The sequence below is a fragment of the Myotis nattereri genome (assembly GCF_964212035.1).
Source record: "Myotis nattereri genome assembly, chromosome: 1".
NCBI lineage: Eukaryota > Metazoa > Chordata > Mammalia > Chiroptera > Vespertilionidae > Myotis > Myotis nattereri.
Genome location: NC_138075.1, coordinates 58,476,637 through 58,501,528, shown reverse-complemented (window position 1 = coordinate 58,501,528; position 24,892 = coordinate 58,476,637). Strand labels below are relative to the sequence as shown.

The 24,892-nt window shown below is 39.8% G+C and overlaps 1 protein-coding gene across 1 annotated transcript in view; it reads right to left on the bottom strand.

The window, feature by feature from the left end:
* The window catches only part of DMXL2 (Dmx like 2), a 155,397-nt gene that overhangs the window by 14,452 nt on the left and 116,053 nt on the right, over positions 1-24,892 (bottom strand). The window contains exons 24-33 of the mRNA XM_081109000.1: positions 16,604-17,682; positions 15,995-16,186; positions 14,309-14,385; positions 12,641-12,768; positions 9,231-9,479; positions 5,021-5,199; positions 3,080-3,216; positions 2,664-2,749; positions 1,810-2,011; positions 912-1,029 (exon numbers count right to left, since the gene is read on the bottom strand). Of these exons, the coding sequence (XP_080965126.1) occupies positions 912-1,029; positions 1,810-2,011; positions 2,664-2,749; positions 3,080-3,216; positions 5,021-5,199; positions 9,231-9,479; positions 12,641-12,768; positions 14,309-14,385; positions 15,995-16,186; positions 16,604-17,682 (2,447 nt within the window). The remainder of the gene's footprint in view (positions 1-911; positions 1,030-1,809; positions 2,012-2,663; positions 2,750-3,079; positions 3,217-5,020; positions 5,200-9,230; positions 9,480-12,640; positions 12,769-14,308; positions 14,386-15,994; positions 16,187-16,603; positions 17,683-24,892) is intronic.

Sequence of the window (24,892 nt, the reverse complement as noted above, 5' to 3'; positions counted from 1 at the left end):
ACACCATCTCGGTGAGTGGGAGACAAGCTCGGTAGGTTCCGCTGCCCTAGGTAAGGGGAAAACTGAGAGGCACTTTCTAACATACGCTGGAAAACTAAACTGTGTGGACTGTCCCTCTCGGTTTTCACTTTCCTAAGTGAAATATAATTCATCTTCTCTTCCTATAACTTCTGTTTGCCAAATCTTTAATCACATCTGACACTCTATCCTGAGAACACAATCCAAACTGCCCATTACCTCATTAAATGGCCAAATAAAGTGAAATGCTCCTATAAAAGATATTATGGACCCTGAAGAGATCATTTTAAGTTTCACAGTGCCAGTCTCCCAAATCCCGAGTCTCCTTAAATCCTGAGTGGTATCACATTACTAATTTACATTTAGCTTAACCATGCAATGTCCAACGTTTAAAAGCCATCTTCCTTCATTTTGAATTTGTTATTTCTGTAGTTTATTCTCTGAATTTGTTGCTTCTAAAATTTGTCTTGTTTATTTTTAAATGCTAATAAAATGCTTTTAAAGGGCTATGTTGTATTTTCAATTAAATGATATTCAGAGAATAATAATACAGAGCACACTCATTTATATATTAAATTCCCTAAACCATCCATCAAAATGTTTATCAAATGGCAAAGCCCTATGGCAAATACTATAAAAGTAGTACCAAATTTCACTTGAGTATATGATTTATCAAGGGACTTATCTTGTTTCATTGCTATGAAATGAAAATTGTAAGTTTTTAACCTTAAAATAATTTATTGTAGTTTGGTAAACTATTACCCATGATGTATGAAAGATAGTAAGTTCCAACCAAAAAATAAATCTCAAAATAAATCAAGCACTGACTCTGTTAGATATATTAAAGAAAACTAAACAAAAATTACAACAGAAAAAAAAAATTTTCAAAATACCTCACTCTGCTTTCTTTTCTTAGTGAAAATATATCTAATAAATGTCTCCTGAAGGACTTCTTGTTTAACAAGGAAATGCCAAAGTCGTTTGACTGGAAGTGCAGAGGAATCCCGGGATCTAGTAAAACAATCAACATATCACTCTTTCAGTCTACAGAAAATGTGTTTCACATTTACAGGTACTTTTTAAAAAACTTCCATTATCCATAGCAAAGAAGTTACAGCATTAAACTTAACAAAATTTTGTAATTTCACTTTTAATTTTTAGTTTTTCTAAAAATTTAGCAATTAATTATCTAATTACAGGTTTTCTGAATGAACAGATTGAGCTGAGAGTCAAATGAATCTCCCAGTCTTTTAAAATTATACATTAGGTTGGTTCTGTTGGTTAAAAGCATATCACTAATGAAGATAGTCATAAATTTCATTTCTAACCTCCTAACAAGCTAAAAAGCCCTGCTCTTTAAGCTTACGAGCAATGCTCTTTCTTAAACAGGGCCAGCTGCTTCAAGAGAAAGAGCACGCCATTTAGGATAGGGACCCAGAAGAACATTTCACTGATCACAGCATCTATGAAGAACAATGTGTTTACTATTAAATTACTGACAAAAGGTCAGTACAGTAGCATCGTGTTTGCATATGTAGATTACCTCAAAGAATTTCTGTAAGAGTTCTTAAAATAACAAAAATAATAATAAAGGTTTTCCCCTGAATATAAAAGTAATGCCTACTGAATTATAGGTAATCCTGGGGAAAATAATCTTCTAACAAGATTTCTTATGTTTCCTTAGTGTATATTGCTAGAAATAGAATTGCAGGTTCAAAGTTATGAATGTTTTGAGGTTATTGGCATATATTGCCAAGCTGTCTTCCAGGAAGACATTTAAAAAGCACTTACTTGAAGGGAGTATTTTCAGGATCTAGCATTGCTTTATTTCGAAGAATAGCTGGTCCAGCTCCTGCTGATAGGTCAGTTGGATATGTGTTGATGTAGTTAGGGGGTGGACCTTCAAATTGATCCATTTTCTCTTGCAAGATGTGTTCCCAATTCTCCAAGTTTTTAATCACAGCAATACCTAATGGTGATGTTACAGGCAACTCTACAAAGTGATAAAATATGTCATTTCATTTGATAAAAAGTGTTGATCATCATCCACATATTTATCAAACCTGAATTTACAGGCAAAACTTCTGAATATACTAGGACAAATAACTTTAAAAATGTTAATCTAATACCATTTAGGTTTTTTTAAAGATTTTTTTCTTTTTTTGAGAGAGAGGAAGGGAGAGGGAGAGAGAGAGAAACTTCAATGTGAGAGCAAAACATCAAATGGTTGCCTCCTGCACACCTCTTACCAGGGATCAAGTCCACAACCTGGGTATGTGCCCTGACCCAAAATCAAACCAGTGCACAGGATGACTAATGCTCAACCAACTGAGCACACTGGCCAGGGTATGATTTGGATTCTTAATGCTTTCAACAAAGCAAAAGCCAGCTCTCTAAAATGAACCAAGGAAATGTCTAGTTTCTCCAGTCTAGTTTTTTGGTTTATATTGCAACCTTCTAGGAAGATAGCAATTCTTGCTATGTATTTAAAGCCATAGACTAGAACGTAAAATAAACAAGACCTCTTAAAGCTCCAATGTAGTATTTTTTTTAGCACCAAATGCCCTTTCATATGGATTTCTAAAGATGGTAATTTATTATATTTATCACCATTAAGAACATTAATTTTCAAATTCCAAACTTACCAGAGAATTCCAATCCAGCAAAGGGAAAAAAATTCTTGACATTGTGAAGTATTAGCTTAACCATTGCCAAATGCAGAAGAACCCAGCTGTTCAAGGGGGACAAAAGAAAATTATCCTCAACTGTATTATCCTTATGTTACACTTGCAATATCTGGAAATTACCACAATCACATCAATCTAGTAGCACATCAACAAATTACGTACTTTTCCCTCACTAAAAATGTTTGTGTTTGTGCTCTGTATATAAGCTACTATTTAAAAGTGGATGTGAAAGAAATATTGTACTGTCTGGAAATTTACTTCAAAGGTACAGAATTCTTTATCTAAAAACAAAAATCAGTTCTTGTATAAGTTCATGATAATGTTACTTAAAATTAGTATTATAAGGATTTTCTATAAATGAAAAGGCAATTTACCTATAGGAATTTGGGTCTTGGTGCTCCTGAATTCGTGAACCTGAAAAAAATTCATCATCATCTTCTTCTTCTTCTTCACTATGAATACTTTCATCAGAATCATATATAACACCACTATCAGACAAAGGGAGAAATGGCTGAAATAAAAGGTAAAGTTATTTTAAAACATATAATTGGGTTATCTTTGTCCTAACTTAACATTGGGAGGAGGCATGATGGGGGTTGTATTCCCTCTTGCACACTTACTGTAAGGTGACCATAGTGTTAACACATATAAAGAGGAAAATATTAATAGAGGGTGATGAGCTTGTAAAAGCAAAGTGCCAAAGAGCAAGTGATGTACCCAACATGATACTAATGGGACTATAATGGATCTAGTCCCCATAAGGATTCTGATCCCCCAAGACATTTCCTCTGCTTGGAGAACCAGAGATGTGTCAGGGGCCATACCATGGCCTGCTAATGTAACAGGTGAAATGCGCAGTCTCTCTGTCTCCATCCTGTTTGAGCCTGCTGTCCCCAGAGCCTTTGGGCTAATAGCTCCTACTTTAGACAAGCTAATCATTAGAGAAATTCTGCTTGAGGCTTGAGATTTTACAAAAATAGCCCCTCCCATTTTCCCTTCCCTTGACATAAAAGAAACTTGAACTCTGTACTTTCTTAAGAAGGATTTGAGGATTGGCACCTTTTTTTTTTTTTTCTACTGAATAAGGATTTTTTATTTTTAAAATAATCATAATCTTATCTTACATAAATCGTAACTCTTATTCAAATATTATCACTGTTCAATTTCCTAAAATACTTTTTAAAATCAACTTTATTATAGCTTATATAGAATAAAAATTATCTATTTTACACATACAATTAATTGATTTTTTAACAAATACATACACTTATGTAACCACTTCCCAAGTCAAAATATAAAATATTTTCTTCATCCTCAAAGATTCCTATTGCTCTTTCTCAATTTTCCAACTCAACCTCAGCTTCAGGAAACCACCAATCTCCTTTCTGTCATGATAAATTATTGTTTTCTATTATTTTATTTGTTTTTATCTTTAATATTTTCTACCTTTTATTTTAGTTTTTCTTTAATATTTCTACCTTCTTATGGTAAGTCTTTTGATACCCGATTTTAATCTTTTTTTTCCTAATATAAGAATTCAAAACTATAAATTTCCCTGTAACCATTGCTTTATTTGCATTCTATAAACTTGGTTACACTGATTTTCATTTTTATTTTGTATAAAATATTTTCTCATTTGGATTGGCACCTTCTTGATCAATAAACCTTTCCTTACTCTAAACTCTGACATTTTGAGTATCCTCTTTGGACTGGTAACAATAAAACCCCTAAATATCTCCTGCTCTAGTTCTATGCTGACCAGGGAAACGATGATAATCAGATGAAGGGAACCTACAAGTATTCCAGGCACATGATGATGCTGACTACATGTTAATAAACTGACTTCTGGTTTATACCTAAGTCCCATACAGTCTGTCTCATCCATATCAGGTATCTAATCATTCTCATGTATCTGATGCTCACTGAATGAATACCCAATTTCTGGATGTGAGAGATTAAATGTCTAAGACAGTGATGGCGAACCTATGACACGCGTGTCAGAGGTGACACGTGAACTCATTTTTTTGGTTGATTTTTCTTTGTTAAATGGCATTTAAATATATAAAATAAATACCAAAAATATAAGTCTTTGTTTTACCATGGTTACAAATATCAAAATATTTCTATATGTGACACGGCACCAGAGTTAAGTTAGGGTTTTCCAAAATGCTGACACGCCGAGCTCAAAAGGTTCGCCATCACTGGTCTAAGCTTTGGTGGTTCAGTCCAGAAGCTGCCCCTCAGCCCTATGTGAGGCATTGGCAAGAGTTCATAAAACAGACACACTCCAAACCTGCATTCCTCACGTCCCTTACCTTCGCAACAAAATAATCCCACATACTAAGTTCAGGAGGAACAAATTTTTCTTTGTATGATGGTCTTTCTGCAGGCACTGGTGGTGGAGTAGCATCTTTTACAGGCCTTCCAGGGACCAGCATTCGCATGTTAAATCTCCTCCGGTGTTTATCTATGTCTTCAGAAGGAAGAGAAGGTGCTGAATAAAAAAGAGGGGGAAAAAAGCATTTATTTTCCATTATTAACCCAGTAAATTAACCTTACTTTTCATACCACTTTTGCCATGTTTTAGTTCAGACTAAATTACCTATTTGCATCTAAAGAGTTTAGTGCTTCTAAAGTCTTCTGGTTACTCCATCAGTGTTACAGCCATCATGGCAGAGATGAGGACAGAGCATAAAGAATATCTTGCCATGGAACAGTCTTTTTGCAGTATAGAATAAGGACTAAAATAATTCTAGGTACAATGTACTAAATAAATGGTATATTCAATAATCATAAGGAAAGTGCTTGAGTGGTCATTTCTGGCTATGCTGACCAAGAAAGAGTCACTGAATGTGTAGGATGTAAAGTATGCCTTAAAAGGGCGGAGACTCAGTGGGAAAAGAGGAAGAGACGAAAGAAACAAATGACAGGTTTGAGTAAACTACTTTTGCCAGACAAGCATCAGGGAGGGCAACAGTCTAGAGCAGTGGTTCTCAACCTGTGGGTCACAACCCCTTTGGCGGTTGAACGACCCTTTCACAGGTGTCGCTTAAGACCATCCTGCATATCAGATATTGACATTACGATTCATAACAGTAGCAACATTACAGTTATGAAGTAGCAACGAAAATAATTTTATGGTTGGGTCACAACATGAGGAACTGTATTTAAAGGGCCAGAAGGTTGAGAACCACTGGTCTAGAGTCAGGCCAGGACTAGCTTGTGGATAAGAGCCTGGAAGCTTATCCTATGGGCATTCCCACAAAAAACGTCTCGAGCTAGTCATACGATGAGATGTGGTTTCTTTGATCAATAAGAAAGGAATATGTACCAAGATGACATAAGAAGGGCCTGAATTAATACTGCAGGTGGTAAACACTGAGAATAAGTATTAGATACAAGGAATACATAAATGAAATATCAAAAGGATTCAGGAAGTCATTGGATATAGAACCAGAAAGTAGAAATCAACCCACTCCACTCCGAAATCTCCCCATCAAAGAGAATGACAATTCTGTGTCAACTCCTCCTTCTCCCACACCGCACACAATCATCAACTATCAGCAGTAACTCCACATTATATCCAGAATATGACCTATGCTAACCCCCCTTTAACTTTTTTCTACATGAGGTGGAATTTACATAAAAGTAACCATTTAAATATGTACAATTCAGTGGCATTTAGTACTTTCACATTGTTATGCAACCACCACCTGTATCTCATTCCAAAGTATTCTCATCACCCCAAATGAAAACCCCAAACCCATTAAGCAATCACTCTCCATTCCTCCCTCTCTCTAGCCCATGGCACCACTAACCTGCTTCTGTCTCTATGAATTACCTATTCTGGATATTTCATATAAAAGGAATCATATAATGTGTGACGTCTGTGTCTGGCTTCTTCCACTTAGCATGTTTTTGAGGTTCATGCTGGTTATAGCATATATTCATATTCGCACTTCATTCCTTTCTATGCTGAGTAACAAACCATGATATGTGTATACCATAGTTTACCCATCTTTTTTTTTTTTTTTGAACCCACTCACTAGATGACTGACATCTGGCTTAATTCCAGTTTGGAGCTATTATGAATAAAGCTGCATCAAGATTTATTTATAAGACTTTGTGTGAATTATGGTTTCATTTCTTCTATGTAAATGATTAACAGGGGAATTGTTGAGACATAGGGTGAGTCACATGATAAATTTATAAAAACTCTCAGACTGTTTTCTAAAGTGGTTGCATATTTACATTCCCACAAATAACATATTGAAGTTCCAGTTGCTAAACATCCTTGCCAATACTTGTATTGCCAGTCTTTTTCAGTTTTACTGAGAAATAATTGACATGCATCACTGTGTAAGTTTAAGGTGTACAGCATGATAGTCTGTCTGATTTACATATATTGTGAAATAATAAAATCCATTCATTCATTCTTTTTTTAAAAATATATTTTATTGATTTTTTACAGAGAGGAAGGGAGAGGGATAGAGAGTTAGAAACATCGATGAGAGAGAAACATTGACCAGCTGCCTCCTGCACACCCCCCACTGGGGATGTGCCCGCAACCAAGGTACATGCCCTTGACCGGAATCGAACCTGGGACCTTTCAGTCCGCAGGCCAATGCTCTATCCACTGAGCCAAACTGGTTAGGGCCCATTCATTCTTGATGGTAACTCATTATTACCTGTTTTTTGGTGTTTTTTTTAATCCTGACCCAAGGATATTTTTTCCATTGATTTTTAAAGAGAGGAAGGAAGTGAGAGAAGGAAGGAGGAAGGGTGGGAGTGGGGGACTGTCAATTGGTTGCCTCCTGCACATGCTTTGACTGGGGCCAGAGATCAAACCTGCAACCCAGGTATGTGCCCTTGACTGGGAATAGAGTGCAAGGGCCAAATGCTCTCACCACTTAGCAACACCAGTCAGGGCCACTATTATCTTTTAAGTGGCCTAAAAATAGCCTCCCACCCAGTCTCCCTACTTTTATTATTGTTGCATAGTCTATTCACACAGCACCTAGAATGGATCTTTTGAAAACTGAAATAGATCATGTCACTCCTATGCTAAAAACCTCTAGTAGTTTCCTATCTTTCTTTAGAAAAACAACTAAAGTCCATACAATGATCCATGAAACCCTAAATGACCAGCTACTGACCTTACTTCATCTCTAAACACTCCTCCACCCTCACCCCATGACAACCATTCTGGCTTTCTTTGTAGTTCCTAGAAAAGGCCAAATTTAGTCCTATCTTATGAACTTTGCCCTCACTGCTCCATCTGCCTAGAATGCTCAGCATGGTGTGATCACTGATGTCCCTAAATATGAATACATACTTAGAGGAACTTCTCCATAAGACAGCTCAAATGCTACCTAATCAGAAATGTGCCTTCTGACTACCCTAACTAAACTGTCCTCATCACTGCCCCCTCATCACTCTCCACTTACTCTGCTTTATTTTTATCAGAGTTCTTATCAGACCTGAGATATTATTTATTTGTTAATTTTACCTCCACTAGATGTAAGCCTCACAAAGGTAAAGAATATGTCTGTTTTGTTCACTCCATACCTCCAGAATCTTGAACACTGCCTGGCAGATAGTAAGTGTTAAGTGAATGTAAATATGAATGCAGAGTCAGAGGTTTAAAGTGTAGATAACTTGGTGTGAATGAATTACCATAAAAAATAACAGAAAATTCAGGAAGAGAAATTATTTTGGGGGAAAACTTTAAGTTTAAGGTGGACTACAACTAGGTAGAAAGATAAAGATTAAGAGTCACCTACATATAATGGGAGTAGAAGCAATAGGAGTGGGTGAGATCTCCTCTCTTATCTTGACTTACACAGCAACCTATTTTCTTAAATCTACCTTGGGCACTAAGGACACAGGCTAGCTAGCACCTGTGCCATTTAAACTGCCACTGATTGCTCATCTGTAATATGACCATTTCTACAAATGAATCAAGATGATTTCTATGTTTCAGCACCAAGATGGAAACCTTTCCTATGCCATTAGTCTACATCTCACCATATCCTATCATTTTAAAAAGTGAGATAAAAATATATTCAAGTCCATGAGGGAAAACACACACATACACACACAGAGAGAATAAAAAAAACAGGTGAATGAGTGAAACTCATAACCCAAGTATGTGACCTTAACCAGGAATCAAACCCAGGACCCTTCAGTGGGAGGGCTGATACTCTAACCACTGAACAACACTGGCCAGGGTGAAAAAAATTTTAAAATTCTAAATATCCTTTCTCTAATTAAAAACTATCTTTTTTCCATGGCTTCATTCCTTAACATTGTCTCCTAACTTTTACCTTTCCTCTACTTCTTTTTTTGTCCTGGTATACAAAATTGTTCATTGTATATTTCTTATTCTAACATGAATTTAGTTATTTACTACCATAATAACAGTGATTACACTCCAACAATCACTAATTTTCAAAATAGAAATTCTTAAAGTGTTAAAAATCTTTAACAATGGTAATTATTTACATTTACATAAATTAATCTTACCTGAAATACTTTCTGATTGTCTTCGAGGCTTCACAATAAGTCTTACACCCCCTCCAAAAACAGCAGCCCACATTCGATTATTTAACGGGTGGGCTGCAAGTCGAAACAATTCATTGGAGGAATTTGTGGCAAGAGCATGTATCAGTAAACTTAAGTAAACAGCAACAACAGCTTCACATAACAGAATGTTCAGTTTTGGCTGGTCTTCATCTTGTGCTGAACTCAAGAGATTAATAAGTGAGCTCACACCTATAAGGATATATAATACCATAAAAAGTATATCAGCATAAAGCTCAAGAAGGAAAAAATTCTAAATTTGCAATTTAACTATAATTATGTAACTATACTATATGAAGTACATATTTCCATAATTTGAGTGACAAAATAATGATAGGAATGGCTTATAACCTATAAAACAAAATAAGATTCCAATATTATATACTGGTATAAGAAATGAGTAAATAAATAACTTAAAAGGGTAGAAGGGAAAACTCTTCCTTACCAAACAATTTCAGTACAATTTCAAGTAGAAGGAATGACAGAATTATAAAATCACCATCTTGTAACCCCACAGCAATATCTGATTCAGCCAAAAATCATCACAAAAGGCTAGAATTCGTGGGTAAAAGTATATTTTACAGTCTCAAACTGTCTCTTCAAAAGATAATTATTCACTGCAAAGGGGAAAAAAAGTAACTTAACAAAGGAGAAATCTAAAAGAAGCCACCTCACCAAGAGATCAAGGGCAGTGATCCCAGTAATGGGACCTACTGGCATTGTGTACTCCTTGATATTTTACACTGAGAAAGGCACAATATCTCTTTTTTGGTATCCCTGCCAAAATTACATAATGTGAATCTAATATTAAGAAAATATCAAAAAAAAAAAATTGAGGAGCATTCTAAAAAGATAACTGACTAGTTCTCTTCAAAAGTACCAAAGAAAAATGAGGACCTACACCATATAAAGAAAAACCGAGGAACTACTCCATATTAAAGGAAGCTCATGAGAAATTACAACTAAAATGTTACATGGACATTTAGTGGGACAAAAAGTGAAATGTGAAAAAAATCTATAGGTTACAGTATTGCATCAATGTTAAGATGCTGAATTATAACTGTGCAAATGTTATAGGCAGTTAGACAGACGTGAGGAGAGCAAGGATGATGAGCCAGGTTCAGAAGCTCACCAGGGCAGAAAGCCCTGGGTGTCTAGCAAGGGGCACAACTGGGAAAACAAGAACGTCACCCCCAGGGTGACCTCTGCTCCCCTAGTCTATCACTGGTCATGAGGCTTGGACCCCTCATCTTTCATATTACTGGTCATGTGGTTTGAAGCCCTTGACCTTTTCCTCCCTAAAGATAACATCTAGTCGTATTTCAACTCCAGGCCCAGAAAAGCACAAAATCACACAAGTATAGCCATGGCTGCCTCGGAACCGGCTGCATTAACTGATGACCCCTGCCCTGCACCAGAGGAGACCATGGCCCTGAAAGAGCACGCCTGGAAAAGCTGATGATTGTTCTATTACGACCCTCCCGTGAGACCTCCCCTAAGATTTCCAGCAGCAAGAGAGATAAATGCCCTTGGGATAAAGGACCCAGTGCACACTCTCCCCACAGGGAGCACTCTCCCTTTCCCCTTCTTCCTTCTAAGTCCCCATGAGACTTGCAACCAGGGGAGCAATGGGCAGTGGCAGCTCGTCCCAGGCTAACCCCCTGAACCTGTCTCCAAATCCCCCTTTTCTCTGACTTTCCAGTGAGCCAAAGACGCCCAGCCTAGGCTCTCCTGTTGCTTCTTCTATGCCCTTCCCTGTTTCACTGTCCTAAATGTGTTTTTGCTTCAGCCAATAAATTCTTGCTTGCTTTGCTGCACTTTGTCTCTTGATTGAAATCTTTCCTTCAAGAAAACAAGAACTGAGGTCTTGTCGTTTCACCGGTAACACTAGGGTTATGCAAGACAATGTCTGTTTTTAGGAAAGACTGATAAATTTAGATTTAAAAGGGCATTATATTTGCAACTTACAAATATTTCAGAAAAAAACACATACCCTATATAATAAAAGCCTAGGTGGCATCATGCCCTCATGCGACGTCATCACAAGATGGCCGCCACAAGATGGCCAGCAGGGGAGGGCAGTTGTGGGCGATCAGGCTGGCAGGGGAAGGCAGTTGTGGGCAAACTGGCCAGCAGGGGAGGGAAGTTGGGTGCGACCAGGCCTGCAGGGGAGGGCGGTTGTGGGCGATCAGGCCGGCAGGGAAGGGCAGTTGGGGGTGAACAGGCCAGCAGGGGAGGGCAGTTGGGGGCGATCAGGCTGGCTTGGGAGCAGTTAGGCGTCAATCAGGCCAGCAGGGGAGCGGTTAGGCTGGTGGGCAGAAATGGTAAGGGACAATCAGGCAGGCAGGCAGGCAGGTGAGTGATTAGGAGCCAGCAGTCCCGGATTGTGAGAGGGATGTCCAACAACCCCCAAGGGGTCCCAGATTGGAGAGGGTGCAGGCCAGGCTTAGGGACCCCCCCGCCCACCCACACACACTGTGCATGAATTTAGTGCTCTAGTATATAATGTATACACACACACAAAATGAGTGAGTGAGAAAAAGAGAAGGAATGAATGATAAAGCAGTATAATACAATGTTAACATTTAGGGAATTCTATATCAAGGTTAGAGAGAAATCCTTTATACTATTTTTGCAATTTTTTATAAAATCTGAAATTATTTCAATATAAAGCTACAATGACAACAGTGTTTCTATAAACTTATGTAAAAATGAATTTGAAATACACACTTTGAGTTTGTCACCTCTTTCTCCTGCCACTCTTCACAATGATCATTAACATGTAAACTCAGAGTTATAAAGCAAATAGAGTAAAAATTAAATGACAATGGTAAACCAGAAAAGGCTATTAAGAAAGTGGGGGGGGGGGGAGAAAAAAAGAAAGTGGGGAAGGTTTGAAATGTAGAGAATGAGAGCTAACTGGAGAAAAAGAAGGACTGGCAGATAGCATAGCATATGTGCTATAAAATGATCACTCCTGTCCTAAAATATAAATGTATACTTGAGAACAATTATATTCTCTCTAATATATCTGTGAGAACACCTCTGTGATTGTTGCCCTCTATACCTCTAATTCCGAATTTCCAAGGATATGGAAGATAATGTGCTCAGCCTTACGAAAGATGTTAAACTTGCTTTTTTATGCTGGTCAACAGTGCTGCTTTTGAAGCCTCAACTTCTGGAGTCTTCAGACAACATTACAGTACTTACTCCATGGCAAAAAACATCATCAAAAACAAAAAACCACCAAATCCACAAAAAAGCACAACATTCAGGAAACCAGTTGGTAGCTTTTTAAAAAGAATTGCCAAATAGATTTTTTTATAAAAGAAAGAAAACACTGAAATTCTCACCAGGCCACTGAGCAGGGGAAGAATTCGGTGTTGCATGCTCTTCAATGCTTTCTGTCCTTAGTCTTCGACGATCACTTAACAGAAGTCCTTGATATGCCATGCCTGTAAGCTGATTTCCTTCCGTTTGACTGCCGAAGTAAACATACGGATCCAGTTATTTATCGTCATAATAGAGGTAACAAGCAATTTCACTTTAAACATATATATTTTAGATAATTATAATTAAAAAATTCTTAAACTCCATTCACTGTTCTAGGAAGAATTTATTTTAGAAAGCTCTTGAAATTAGTTACCAATGTTTAATGATTTTTTTTTTTAACAAAATACTAAATTTTACTACATTGGGCAGATGACATTTAATCTTTTCCAGATGTCCCTTAATACTTTAATATATTTTCTCTACTATTCATTTTTATTTTTTATAAAAGTTTGAGGTAAGGAGACTGTTGTTGGTAGTAGGATATATTAGAAAGTTTCAGGGTACTATTGTGGTGCATTTCTTAGCTCTGCAAAGTTGTGATAGCTTAACCCTGAATTAAAATATGAACTAAAATCTGGAGAATCTTATTTTAGAAATAGCTAATTCTAAAGCCAAAATGTGCCTAAATATTTACTTCCCTCATCTTTGTAGAGTTGAAGAAAATAGAAAAGCAAAAGTAAAGCTGACACCCTTGAGAGTTAATCATAGCTTAAGGACTAGAAAATGCACATTTTAAAAAATTTATATGAATTTTCATTTGGTGGCATTTTAACCAGAGATTCATAACAAGCAAATTGTCTTTGAGCATTAAAATGACCACAGTCAACTAAATAAATGTGTTTTTTTTTCCTTATTTACATTTTTAAGTCAGTGGAATACTTAGGCCTCCTAAGGCTAAAATCAAACAGGCCATTTTGAGAGAGTAATTCCTAATGCAAATCAAATCTTTCCACAAAAGGCTGCTGAATTTACAAGAAAAAAAAAATTTAGACATATGTTTAACATGAATTTAATGTAATCCTATGTAGAGTATAAGCTTTCATTTATTAATATAATTCATTTACATTTGGGTCACCTTTCCAAGTGATTCAATTTCTTACTACCTATACAGCCCTAGTCATTAAAATGCAAAGTACACACTGATGAAGGCAACTTAACATTTTAAAAAATTCAAACCATTATAGAATTTCTAATGGATGTCACTTCCAAAGACTTTCATATTATATGTAAATTAGCAAATAAAATTGATTTTAACAATTCAATGTTAGGAATGTACCTTTTCATATTTCAAAAGTACTTCCTCTTTCTGGTTAAAACCAACTACATTAATAGAAGTTAATCCAATGTTAAAAGAAATATTTCCTAAAGAAAAAAATTAGAAAACTAATTTTATAAATTATTTTGGATAGTAAACACTTCTCTTCTTGAAACAAAAAGATAGTGATGATGATAATTTCTATTTACTATTTGTCATTTTCTATATGTCTCTGTTGTTACTAAATGATAGCTAAACAAATATTTGTGTTTTTTTTCTTCTCTCTCATTTATGGGAGTAAACATGGCAGTCATATTTGAGGATTTTTCAGTCCCTAGAAAACAGAACCTTAATATAATTCTGGAACAGTTTAATATTTTTGCTGTATTAATACTATTTTCAGCGATTTATTTTTTATTTTTTATTTTTTTACCTGTAGCTATGACTGTCACATAATGCTTGGTAAATTGATGCAGAAAGTGATGCTGCTAATGAATGAAGTGTATGCACCTAAAACCAAAACAGCCACAATTACATTTTGTACTAACATTTCTACACAATAGTAGTATCTTAAAAAATCAGAAAATACCCAGGAAACTAGCAATATCATAAGATAGATCCTCCTATATGAGACTACTAACTGTACTTTAAAACTTCTATAATAAGACTCACCCAACTTTATATGCATGCCCACAACAAAGCTAATTCAGCTTGCTAACAATTAGTTTAAAATGTAATATACAAAAAAAGCAGAATCAAAGTAAGTATAGGCTTTTCAGAGCTTTTATTTAAGCTTCCCTTATGAAATTCCCCTTGATGAAAATAAAGACTTGTTCTTATCAATAAGAATGAATTAAATGTTCAGAAAATATATCAATCACTCTGTGAAAGGGCTGATTTTCCAGAAGCAACTAATGTACTAAGTACTTATGAGTAGTGAATAGTCTTAGAATTTTTAATTTAGAAAGTTTAAAAATTATCAACATAATATAAAAACCACATTCTAAAATGCCATGTTGAAATAACATCTTCAGACTCATAAAATCTTAAAATTTTGAAGGGTCTTCAGAAATAGTTTCATAATCTTAGAAAGCCTCATCTAAGTTTCTAGAAATTGGAAATGTTTAATTAGAATTTATATGCATTCATGCATTTCTATATGTCCATATTAACCTAAGAAATAATTTAAGTAATCTCTGCTAGAATAGTGACATGGATTCATTTATGCTATGGATTAGAAGTCTCTAATAGGTTGATGTGACCAGTAAAATCTTGGGTCCTTCAGAATAATGTACAACCAGAGATCAAACACACCTTTCAAACAAAAGAAATTAAAAATAAAAATGTTGGGGACCTGAATTGGCACTGGCCACTGGAACTGGAGAAATCACAGCACAGATACATGTAGACTCGCACAGTGAAGTCTGACAACTCTCCAGAGCCTCCCAAGTTCCCTAGGGTTTCTTAAAATCTATATATATTTTTTAAGTTTTTAAAAACAAGGGATGGGTCTAAACTCTGCCAAAACTCTGATTATCCCTAAATACTGCAGAGCAAACAAAATCATCAGGGAAATAGTTACAAGAATACTTTCTCTTACGACTATTTCTGATCAATCTTGGTTCTCTCAAAATACCACTTTGAACTTGCATTTTCACAATATGTTGGTATGAAGGCAAATAAGTCCTACATTTCTAACTTACTGGTTCATTTAAGGGGAATGGAGGATCTAAAGGAATGTTAAGTGGCAAGAATACTATCTAGGGAATTAATTTTATTACCAAAAGAGTACTTGCCTGTCTTAAAGGAAGTCGCCTTCTCCAGAAGTAAGAAGACTTAATTTTAAATTACATTCACTGGACAAATAGTCTTTTTTTTTTTTTAGTCTTTATTGTTGAAAATATTACGTATGTCTCCCTTTTTCCCCCATTGACCCCTCTGGCTCCGCCCCCTACCACAGGCCTTCGCCACCCTATTGTCTCTTGAACTGATCAGGAGTAAATAGGTAGCACATAAGAGCAGTTTAAAATATTTCTTCTAAGTTCAAATTGTAAGACAAGTATAACATATTTACCTTCTCAGTGTGTACAATATCAAATGTTCATAAAATTTACATTACCTTCATATCTCCAATACTGGGATGAGGTGGAGTTTTCATCTGAGCAATAGTATAAAGTATGTCATGGATGTGATTATTTAAGTACAATACAGGATTAGCTATGACTGTTTTTGTTGATGCAATACTTGCTGAAAGCAGAGGTAGGGTGGTAGGTAATGGTAGTGGAGACTGGAGCTGCTTCACTGTAGTTTCCTGTGGGTAATAGATTATTTTTTCAAAGTAGTTAGAGGAGAAAAAAGCAATTTATAGCTACCTGATAAAAATACTGGTGATTGATATTAGAATATAAGAAGTATAAGCATGTACCTATTGCCCCATCTACAAAAATTTATTGAGCACACATTATATACCAGGTACTATGTTAGATATAGAAGATAAAGATGAGTATGACATAGATGTTGTCTTCTTTTAAGCCTACTCCTAATTCCCAAAACTTTAGTCTAAAAAGAACCATGTAGGTAATAAATATCTGCCTCCTATAGAGGAAGTGAACATATTCCTCTAGATTAGCTAGTAGATTAACTAGAAAAAGGAGCTTTATAGCTATAACTGGAAGAACTACTGAAATCGTTAAAATGACCAAGACTGAAAACAAAATGATGTTCATACCTGCTGTGATTCTTGTAGCAAAAATTTGAGTTCCATCCTTACTGAGGCCAGACCACCACCTTGGGCCCCATGGAGGCTACAGTAACTAAGAAACACTCTCAGGAGATCTTGGTTTTTCTGCAACCACAATTTTCGTCTCTCAGCATGCTCTCGTTTGGCCTGCAATCTTCGTCTTTCTATTTGGTGACGCTCATAGGGATCAATATCTGGTTTGTCTACCATTTCTTCCTGATCCAGGAGATCACTTTCTACTTTAGAATATATTCTACTGGCATATTCTTTAATAACTGTTTCATGATTACATATCTCATGCAAGGCAGCAATTTCCTTTTCAAGCCAGTTATAGAGTTGAAATCTGAGTTTTCCTCCATCTACTTCATAACCTGTAGCCAGTGTTCTCAGTTCAGTCATAAGAATCTTTAAACAAGCTCTGAATTTTAATTGTTCAGCAATTACATCAACTTCAGTATCACCTTCAGTATCCTCTTCTTGAGGAGTCAGTAACATATTAGGGTCTGACGCTTTCTGATCTTCTTGTCTATCTTTTCCCCTGACATCTGTACTTTTCATTATTAAACCAACTGCATCTTTTTCTTCTTCTTCTAAGGCGCTGTCATGATCTTCACCCCAATCTAGAGTAAGAGGTTCCTCACCAATTTTTACTACTGGTTGACTCCAATCAAATTGTGATGAAGTCACATTTGACCAATCAATGCCAGAACTGCTTTTGCCATCACTCAGAGTTTTTGATTCTGAAGGTATATCAACCATTTTCTTAGAAATAAAATCAGGTGGATCTTTTTTTGTAGGTAAAGCAGGTATTTTGGTAACTTTGGGAATTTTGGAGAGTACCTCCAAGGCTAAAACAGGACATCCAACTTTAAAATGAGCATTTGCAGTGGTAAAAAATAATTTTCTTTCTATGAGGTTAATTTTATCAACAAAGTTTTTCTCAGTTTTGAGACCTACAGTTGCCAAAGTTCCTTCAGGGGAGGCAAGGTTTCTTCGAATTAGCAAAGGATGAGTTCGAAGGTAGTTGTAGAAACTAAACACCACTGGATTACAAGATTTGATGATAACTATAGAAATCAAGCAGATACAATCACAAGGTACTACATTAATTTGTATTTATGTTAAAAATAATATATCAGCATTTCCTCAAAATAAATATTAACCCAGGATAAGTTAAACTATGGTACATCCACATAATCAATAAAACTTCACAGCTGAAACTAAAAGAATTTCCCTATGTGTTGCTATGGAGTTTTATGTCCAGGATATACTATATAAATGAAGCTACAAAAAGCAACATATTATAAACTACCTTTTATCTGAGAAAGTAGAGGCCATATGAACACACCCACAAGCATGCAGCACTTATATTTTTTAAATGGAAGGAAAACACAGACACAAAATTGCTTAATTGGTTCCCTAAAAGGGAGGGAAGAACAGGGTAGAGAGGTCAGGAAAGAAGAAGCTAGATTTCTCTAAAAATACCTTGGTTTTATATATTTTATTTTAAAACGATGTCAATATCCTATATAATAAAAGGCTAATATGCAAATAGACCGAATGGCAGAACAACTGAACAACCGGTAACTATGACGTGCGCTGACCACCAAGGGGTGCACGCAAAACATGGTGGGCCTCAGTAGAAGGTGGCAGAGTGCAGAACATGGCGGGTGTCGGCTGTGGTGGGATGGTGAGCAAGTGAGCAGGGGTGCCAGACCAAGGTGGGGCGCCGGTCACTGTCATCGGGGAGAGCCTCTGGTGGTTACAGAAAATTCTTTGCTCCCACACGCCGCAGTCCCACCCAGCATTCGCACCCATTGCTGGTGCCGGCCCCACTTGCACCTGCTGCCGGCACCCAGCACTGGCCCCGATCGCCCCTCGGGGCTTCTCCATCTCCCCCTGCTCCTGAGGGGTGATCAGAGCCGGCACCAGCCTCTTGCACCCACTGATGGTGCCAGCCCCGCTCACACCTGCTGCTGGCGCTGGCCCCAATTGCTCCACGCTGTCAGCGGGTGCAAGCAGGGCCGGCCTTGTCAGCACATGGGAGCAGCGGTGGTGGGAGTGGGGCTGCTGGCAGACAGGGGACCAGGGGCTGTGGTGGGAGGGGCCAGGTGGTGGCACAGAGGATGGGCGAGACCTGCCCCTGAGCCCACCGCAGCCTTGCAACCCACAGATCGTTTCAAGGTGCATGAATTCATGCACTGGGCCCTAGTTTTATATAACATTAAATGAAAATCAATTTTAAAAAAAATTCACACAAAAACAAAACTAGAGCCCTAACCGGTTTGGCTCAGTGGATAGAGCATCAGCCTGTGGACTCAAGGGTCCCAGGTTCGATTCCGGTCAGGGGCATGTACCGTGGTTGTGGGCACATCCCCAGGGGGGAGTGTGCAGGAGGCAGCTGATCCATTTTTCTCTTTCATCGATGTTTCTAACTCTATCCCTCTCCCTTCCTCTCTGTAAAAAGTCAATAAAACATTTTAAAAAAAAAAACCAAAACAAAAACTAGAGAAATGATTTTGGGTATCAAGTTGGTAGCATCAACCACACTTAGAGGAACTATAAGGTGACTTTAAAACAGGTAATTTATCTATACATCCTTAGTAGTACATATCATAAAAAAAAAAAAAATGGGAAAAAAAGAAAAAGTTTTAACTGTCCTCAGTAATGTTATTATGAAAAACATTTACATCATCATTCTGAAACTATAACATGCATATTAAGTAGCAGATAATTATATTAATGTCATGAGAATCCAAGCTTTTCATTATAGGACACAAATTTTAAATCCAAAGAGAAAAAACACTATAATCCATATTTCAATTTGAAATTTCAGTATGAACTCATGAATTCTTAGGGAAAATAAATTACTAACTCCATTCATTGAAATGGCCTAGAAATTATGACCAAACCAATAGCAATGAGAACACCTGTGCCCAGGCTGTGGTCTCTCCATATAATTTCATACTGAAAGGAACCAGAATTCTTTGAAGCAATGGCCATTTACATGTTTAGGGCAGGAAATACACAAAATGAGCCTGAAATATCTTGCCAAACTAGAAAGCAAACAAACTATCAAGGAATAATATCAAAAAGAATCAAAATTTGGAAAGGCTTGCATTGATTATAGATGAATAAACTAAACATTGATAATAATAAACTGCAATGGATTAAAACCAAGTCTATCTAAATCTGTGAGTTCAAAAATAACCTTTAAAAATATAAAATCTAATTGGTCAACTTTGTAAAATGCTAGGGAACCAAGCTATTATTTTGAAAACTGATAAAAAGAATCAAACATTTATGTTCCCATCACTATACATACTACTGGACCTCAGAGTAATCAAATAGTTGCTAAGGGAGACTGTACTCTAGACAAGTATCCTATCTAATAAAAGAGAAACATGGTAATTAGCCGTATGTCCGCTACTCTTCCCATTGGCTAATCAGGGTGATATGCAAATTAACTGCCAGCCAAGATGGCAGCCGGAAGCCAGGCAGCTTGAAACTAGCATGAGGCTTGCTTGCTTCACTGCCGGAGGAAACCAACGTCCCCCGCCTGCCTAGCCGGCCTCTGAGCTTGCAGTCTGAAACATTGTTACAAATATAGAAGCTAAACAAAACCCCAGAAACCTGCTTTCAGCCAGCTGGGATCTCAGAGCTGGAGTTGATACAGAGTTTCAATTATAGAACCCAAACAAACCAGATACCTGCTTTCAGCAGCAGAGGCCTCAGAGCTGGAGCCAAGCCTCAGAGCTAAAGCTGGCCCAGAATAAAAAAAGAAAAAAGAAAAAAAGGAGCCTTTCAGTCACCCGCCAGCCTGAAAACCGCCCTCAGCCCCTCACCCAGACTGGCCAGGCACCCCAGTGGGGACCCCCACCCTGATCCAGGACACCCTTCAGGGAAAACCAGCCGGCCCCCACCCGTGCACCAGGCCTCTACCCTATATAGTAAAAGGGTAATATGCCTCCCAGCACCGGGATCAGCGGAGCTGCAAGGCCTCCCGGCACTGGGATCAGTGTGACAGGGGGAAGCACCCAAACCCCCTGATCGCCCTGCGGCTCTGTGTGTGACAGGGGGCGGGGCCACAACCTCCCTATCGGCCCTGCTCTGTTCGTGACAGGGGAAGGCGCCCCAACCCCCTGATGAGCCCTGCTCTGTGCCTGATAGGGGGGAACTCCCCAACCCCCTGATCGCCCTGCGGCTCTGTGTGTGACAGGGTGCGGCACCCCAACGTCCCCCCCCCCCAAGGGCCCTGCTCTGTGTGTGACGGGGTAGAGCCATAACCTCCCCATCGGCCCTGCCCTGAGTGTGACACTGGCGGCACCCCAACCCTCTGATCGGCCCTGCTCTGTGGGTGATAGAGGGTGGCGCCCCAACCCGCCCCCCCGTCACGGGCCCTGCTGTGTGTGTGATGGGGTAGAGCCATAACCTCCCCATCGGCCCTGCCCTGAGTGTGACAGGGGGCGGTGCTCCAACCCCCCAATAGGCCCTACCCTGAGCGTGACTGAGGGTGGCATCACAACCTCCCAATCCGCCCTGCTCTGTGCATGACAGGGGGCGGCGCCCCAACTCCCCAATCGGCCCTGCTCTGAGCCCTACCAGGGGCTGCACCTAGGGATTGGGCCTGCCCTCTGCCACCCGGGAGCAGGCCTAAGCCAGCAGGTCGTTATCTCCCAAGGGGTCCCAGATTGCGAGAGGGCACAGGCTGGGCTGAGGGACCCCCCTCCCCCCCGAGTGCACAAATTTTTGTGCACCGGGCCTCTAGTTCTAGCTTATAAAAGAAGGATAAAACCACATTATTAGAACATCATCATTTTACAACCACTAATGAAATAAAAAGGAAAAAAGCCAGCCCTGGTGGGGTGGCTCAGTTGTTTAGAGCGTTGTCCCTATACACCCTGCTTGCGGGTTCAATCTCTGGTCAGGGCACATACAAGAAGCAACCAGAATGCACAAATAAGAGGAACAACAAATCGACGTTTCTCTCTTTCTCTCTCCTTCTCCCTCTTTCCCCTCTTCCCTTCCCCCCCTCTCTCTCTCTAAAAAAAAACAAAAACAAAAACAAAAAAGCAAACAAAAACAAACAAAACAAACCCAATAAATTTTTTTTTTTCATCTAGGCAGTGATCATTGATGGCTGTTAATACCACAAAAAGCAAAACAAGCTAACTTCACAAGTCCCCTGATGGACACCACCTATGAAATATTTCCGCCAAAACATCTGATAAAAGCCTCTGAAATCTTAACTGCCAATTTCTAGGAAATAGAACACAAGAAAAAGAACCATGTTAAATAACACAACAAGGACACAATCAGCAAAATCCAAAATAAAAGAAAGTATCTGACTTCTTAAACAAATAAATTGCAAGGGAAAAAAAGAAAGAAGGAAAAACTATTGACTAAAGTAAACATAACCAATCAAATATACAGGCCTCTTGATTCAAACAAACTGTACAACACCCTAGCTGATTTCGCTCAATGTATAGCGCATTGGGTTTGATTCTGGTCAAGGCACATTCCTGGGTTGCAGGCTCGATTCCCAGTAAGGGGGCATGTAGGAGCAGCCGATCATGATTCTCTGTCATCATTGATGTTTCCATCTCTCTCCCTCTCCCTGCCTCTCTGAAATCAATAAAAATATATATATTTTAATAATCAACTGTATAACGTTTTATGAGATCACTAGGGAAATGTGAACATTGTATTTGATGATATAAATAGAATTTCTTTACAATAGTATATGTTATGTTTTCTTAAGAATCCTTGTTTTTTATAGTTACATGCTGAAATATTTACAGATGAATTAAGTTGATAACTACTGAAGCCGAGTGATGAATTCACAGATTTTCATTATGTTATACACTCTTTTATATATATCTGAAATTTTCCACAATAAGTTTTTAAAAACTTACCTGGAAAACATTAAGAAATAAGTTCAGCCTTTCTTCTATAAAAAATTACCCAGTAATATTAAAAAACTAGAGGCCTGGTGCATGAATTTGCGCATGGGTGGGGTCCCTCAGCCTGACCTGTGATTGGGGCCGATTTGGGCCAGATGGCTGGGGGAGAAACTGCGGGAGGTTGGCCGGCCTCAGGAGGTTGGCTGTGAGAGTGCACTGACCACCTGGCCAGCCAGGGAAAGAGACTGTGGGAGGTTGGCCAGCCAGCCTGATCAGGGGGAGGGACCACGGAGGTTGGCCAGCTGCAGGAGATTGGCTGTAGGAGTGCACTGACCATCAGGGTCCAACTCCTGCGCTGAGTGTCTGCCCCCTGGTGGTCAGTGCGTCATCACAGTGACGAGTTGACTGGTCACTTAGGCTTTTATATATATACTAGAGGCCTGGTGCCCAAAAATTTGTGCACTCGGGGGAGGGGTGTCCCTCAGCCCGGCCTTTGCCTTCTCGCAGTCTGGGGCCCCTTGGCGGATGTCCACCTGCTGGCTTAGGACCGCTCCCTGGGGGATCAGGCCTAAGCTGGCAGTCAGATATCCCTCTGGCAGCCCAGGAGCCCTCAGGAGATGTCCACTTACCAGCGGGGAACAGGCCTAAGCTGCAGTCGGACATCCTTAGCACTGCTGAGGGGGCGGAAGAGGCTCTGGTCACCACCGCTGTACTGGCAGCCGTCAGCCTGGCTTGTGGCTCAGCAGAGGTCCCCCTGTGGGAGTGCACTGACCACCAGGGGGCAAACGCTCAACGCAGAAGATGCCCCCTGGTGGTCAGTGTGTGTCATAGTGACCAGTCATTCCCAGTTGTTCTGCTGTTAGGGCCAATTTGCATATTACCCTTTCATTATATAGGATAGAGGCCTGGTGCACGGATGGAGGCCAGCTGGTTTGCCCTGAAGGGTGTCCCAGATCAGGGTGGGGGTCCTGCTGGGGTGCCTGGCCAGCCTGGGTGAGGGGCTGAGGGCCGTTTTCAGGCTGGCGACATCCCCCGGTGACCCAAGCTCCCAGCCTCTCCTTTTTCTCTTTTTTCCCAGGGCAGCCTGGAAGCACATATATGGGATTTATTTATCTTCTATAATTGAAACTTTGTAGCCTTGAGCAGAGCCCAGGGCAGGCCAGGGAAGGTGGGAAGCTTGGCTTCCTCCATTGTTGGGAGCAACCCAAGCCTCCTGCAAGCTCCGTGGCCGCCACCATCTTATTTGGGTTCATTTGCATACTGACTCCTGATTGGCTGGTGGGCGTGGCTTGTGGGTGTAGCAGAGTGATGGCTAATTTGCATCTTTCTCTTTTATTAGTGTAGATACTAGGGACCCAGTGCACAAATTTGTACACCTTGAAAAGAACTATGGGCCCTAAGGCTGCAGTAGGCACAGGGGTGGGTCTTGGCCCATCCTCCACGCCCCCACCTGGCCCTTCCATAGCAGCCCGTGAGTCACCTGTCTGCCAGCAGCCCTGCTCCTGCCACTGCCGTTCCCATGCGCTGATGGCACCGCCCCACTCACACCCACTGAAGGCACAAAGCAACTGGGGCCAGTGCTAACAGTGAGTGCGAGCAGGGCCAGTGCTGTCAGCAAGTGTGAGTGGCAGCTGCTGCCCTGATCCCCCCTTAGGAGCAGGCAGGGGTGATCAGGGCCAGCAGCCGCTGCTCACACCCGCTGATGGTGCAGAATGATCGGGACCAGTGCCGGGCACCGGCAGCGGGTGCAAGCGGCGAATCCGGTGCTGGCTGCAGGTGTGAGCGGGGCTGGCACTGGCAATGGGTGCGAGAGGTGGCTGCTGGCCCCGATCTCCCCTCAGGAATAGGGGGAGGTGGAAAAGCCCTGAGGGGCAATTGGGGCAGGCAACTGCTGCTCGCACCCGCTGATGGTTCCGAGCAATCGGGGCCAGCACCAGGCACTGGCAGTGGATATGAGCAGGGCCGGCGCCAGCAGCACGTGCAAGCACTGGGCAGGAGCAAAGAATTTTCAGTAACTACCAGAGGCTTGCCCTGATGACAGTGACCAGTGCTCGCCTTGGTCTGGTGCCCCCGCTCACCTGCTCACATCCTGCTGCAGTCAATGCCCACCATGTTCCGCGCACGCCCCCTGGTGGTCAGTGCACGTCATAGTGACTGTTGGTTCGGCTGTTCTGCTGTTTGGTCTATTTGCATATTAACCTTTTATTATATAGGATATTATATAGGATAGACTAGAGGCCCAATGCACAAAATTCAAGTACGGGAAGGGGGGTGCCTCAGCCCGGCCTGCACCCTCTGACAATCTGGGACCCCTTGGGGGATGTCCGACTGCAGGACTGGCCTAAACTGCCAGTCGGACATCCCTCTTGCAATC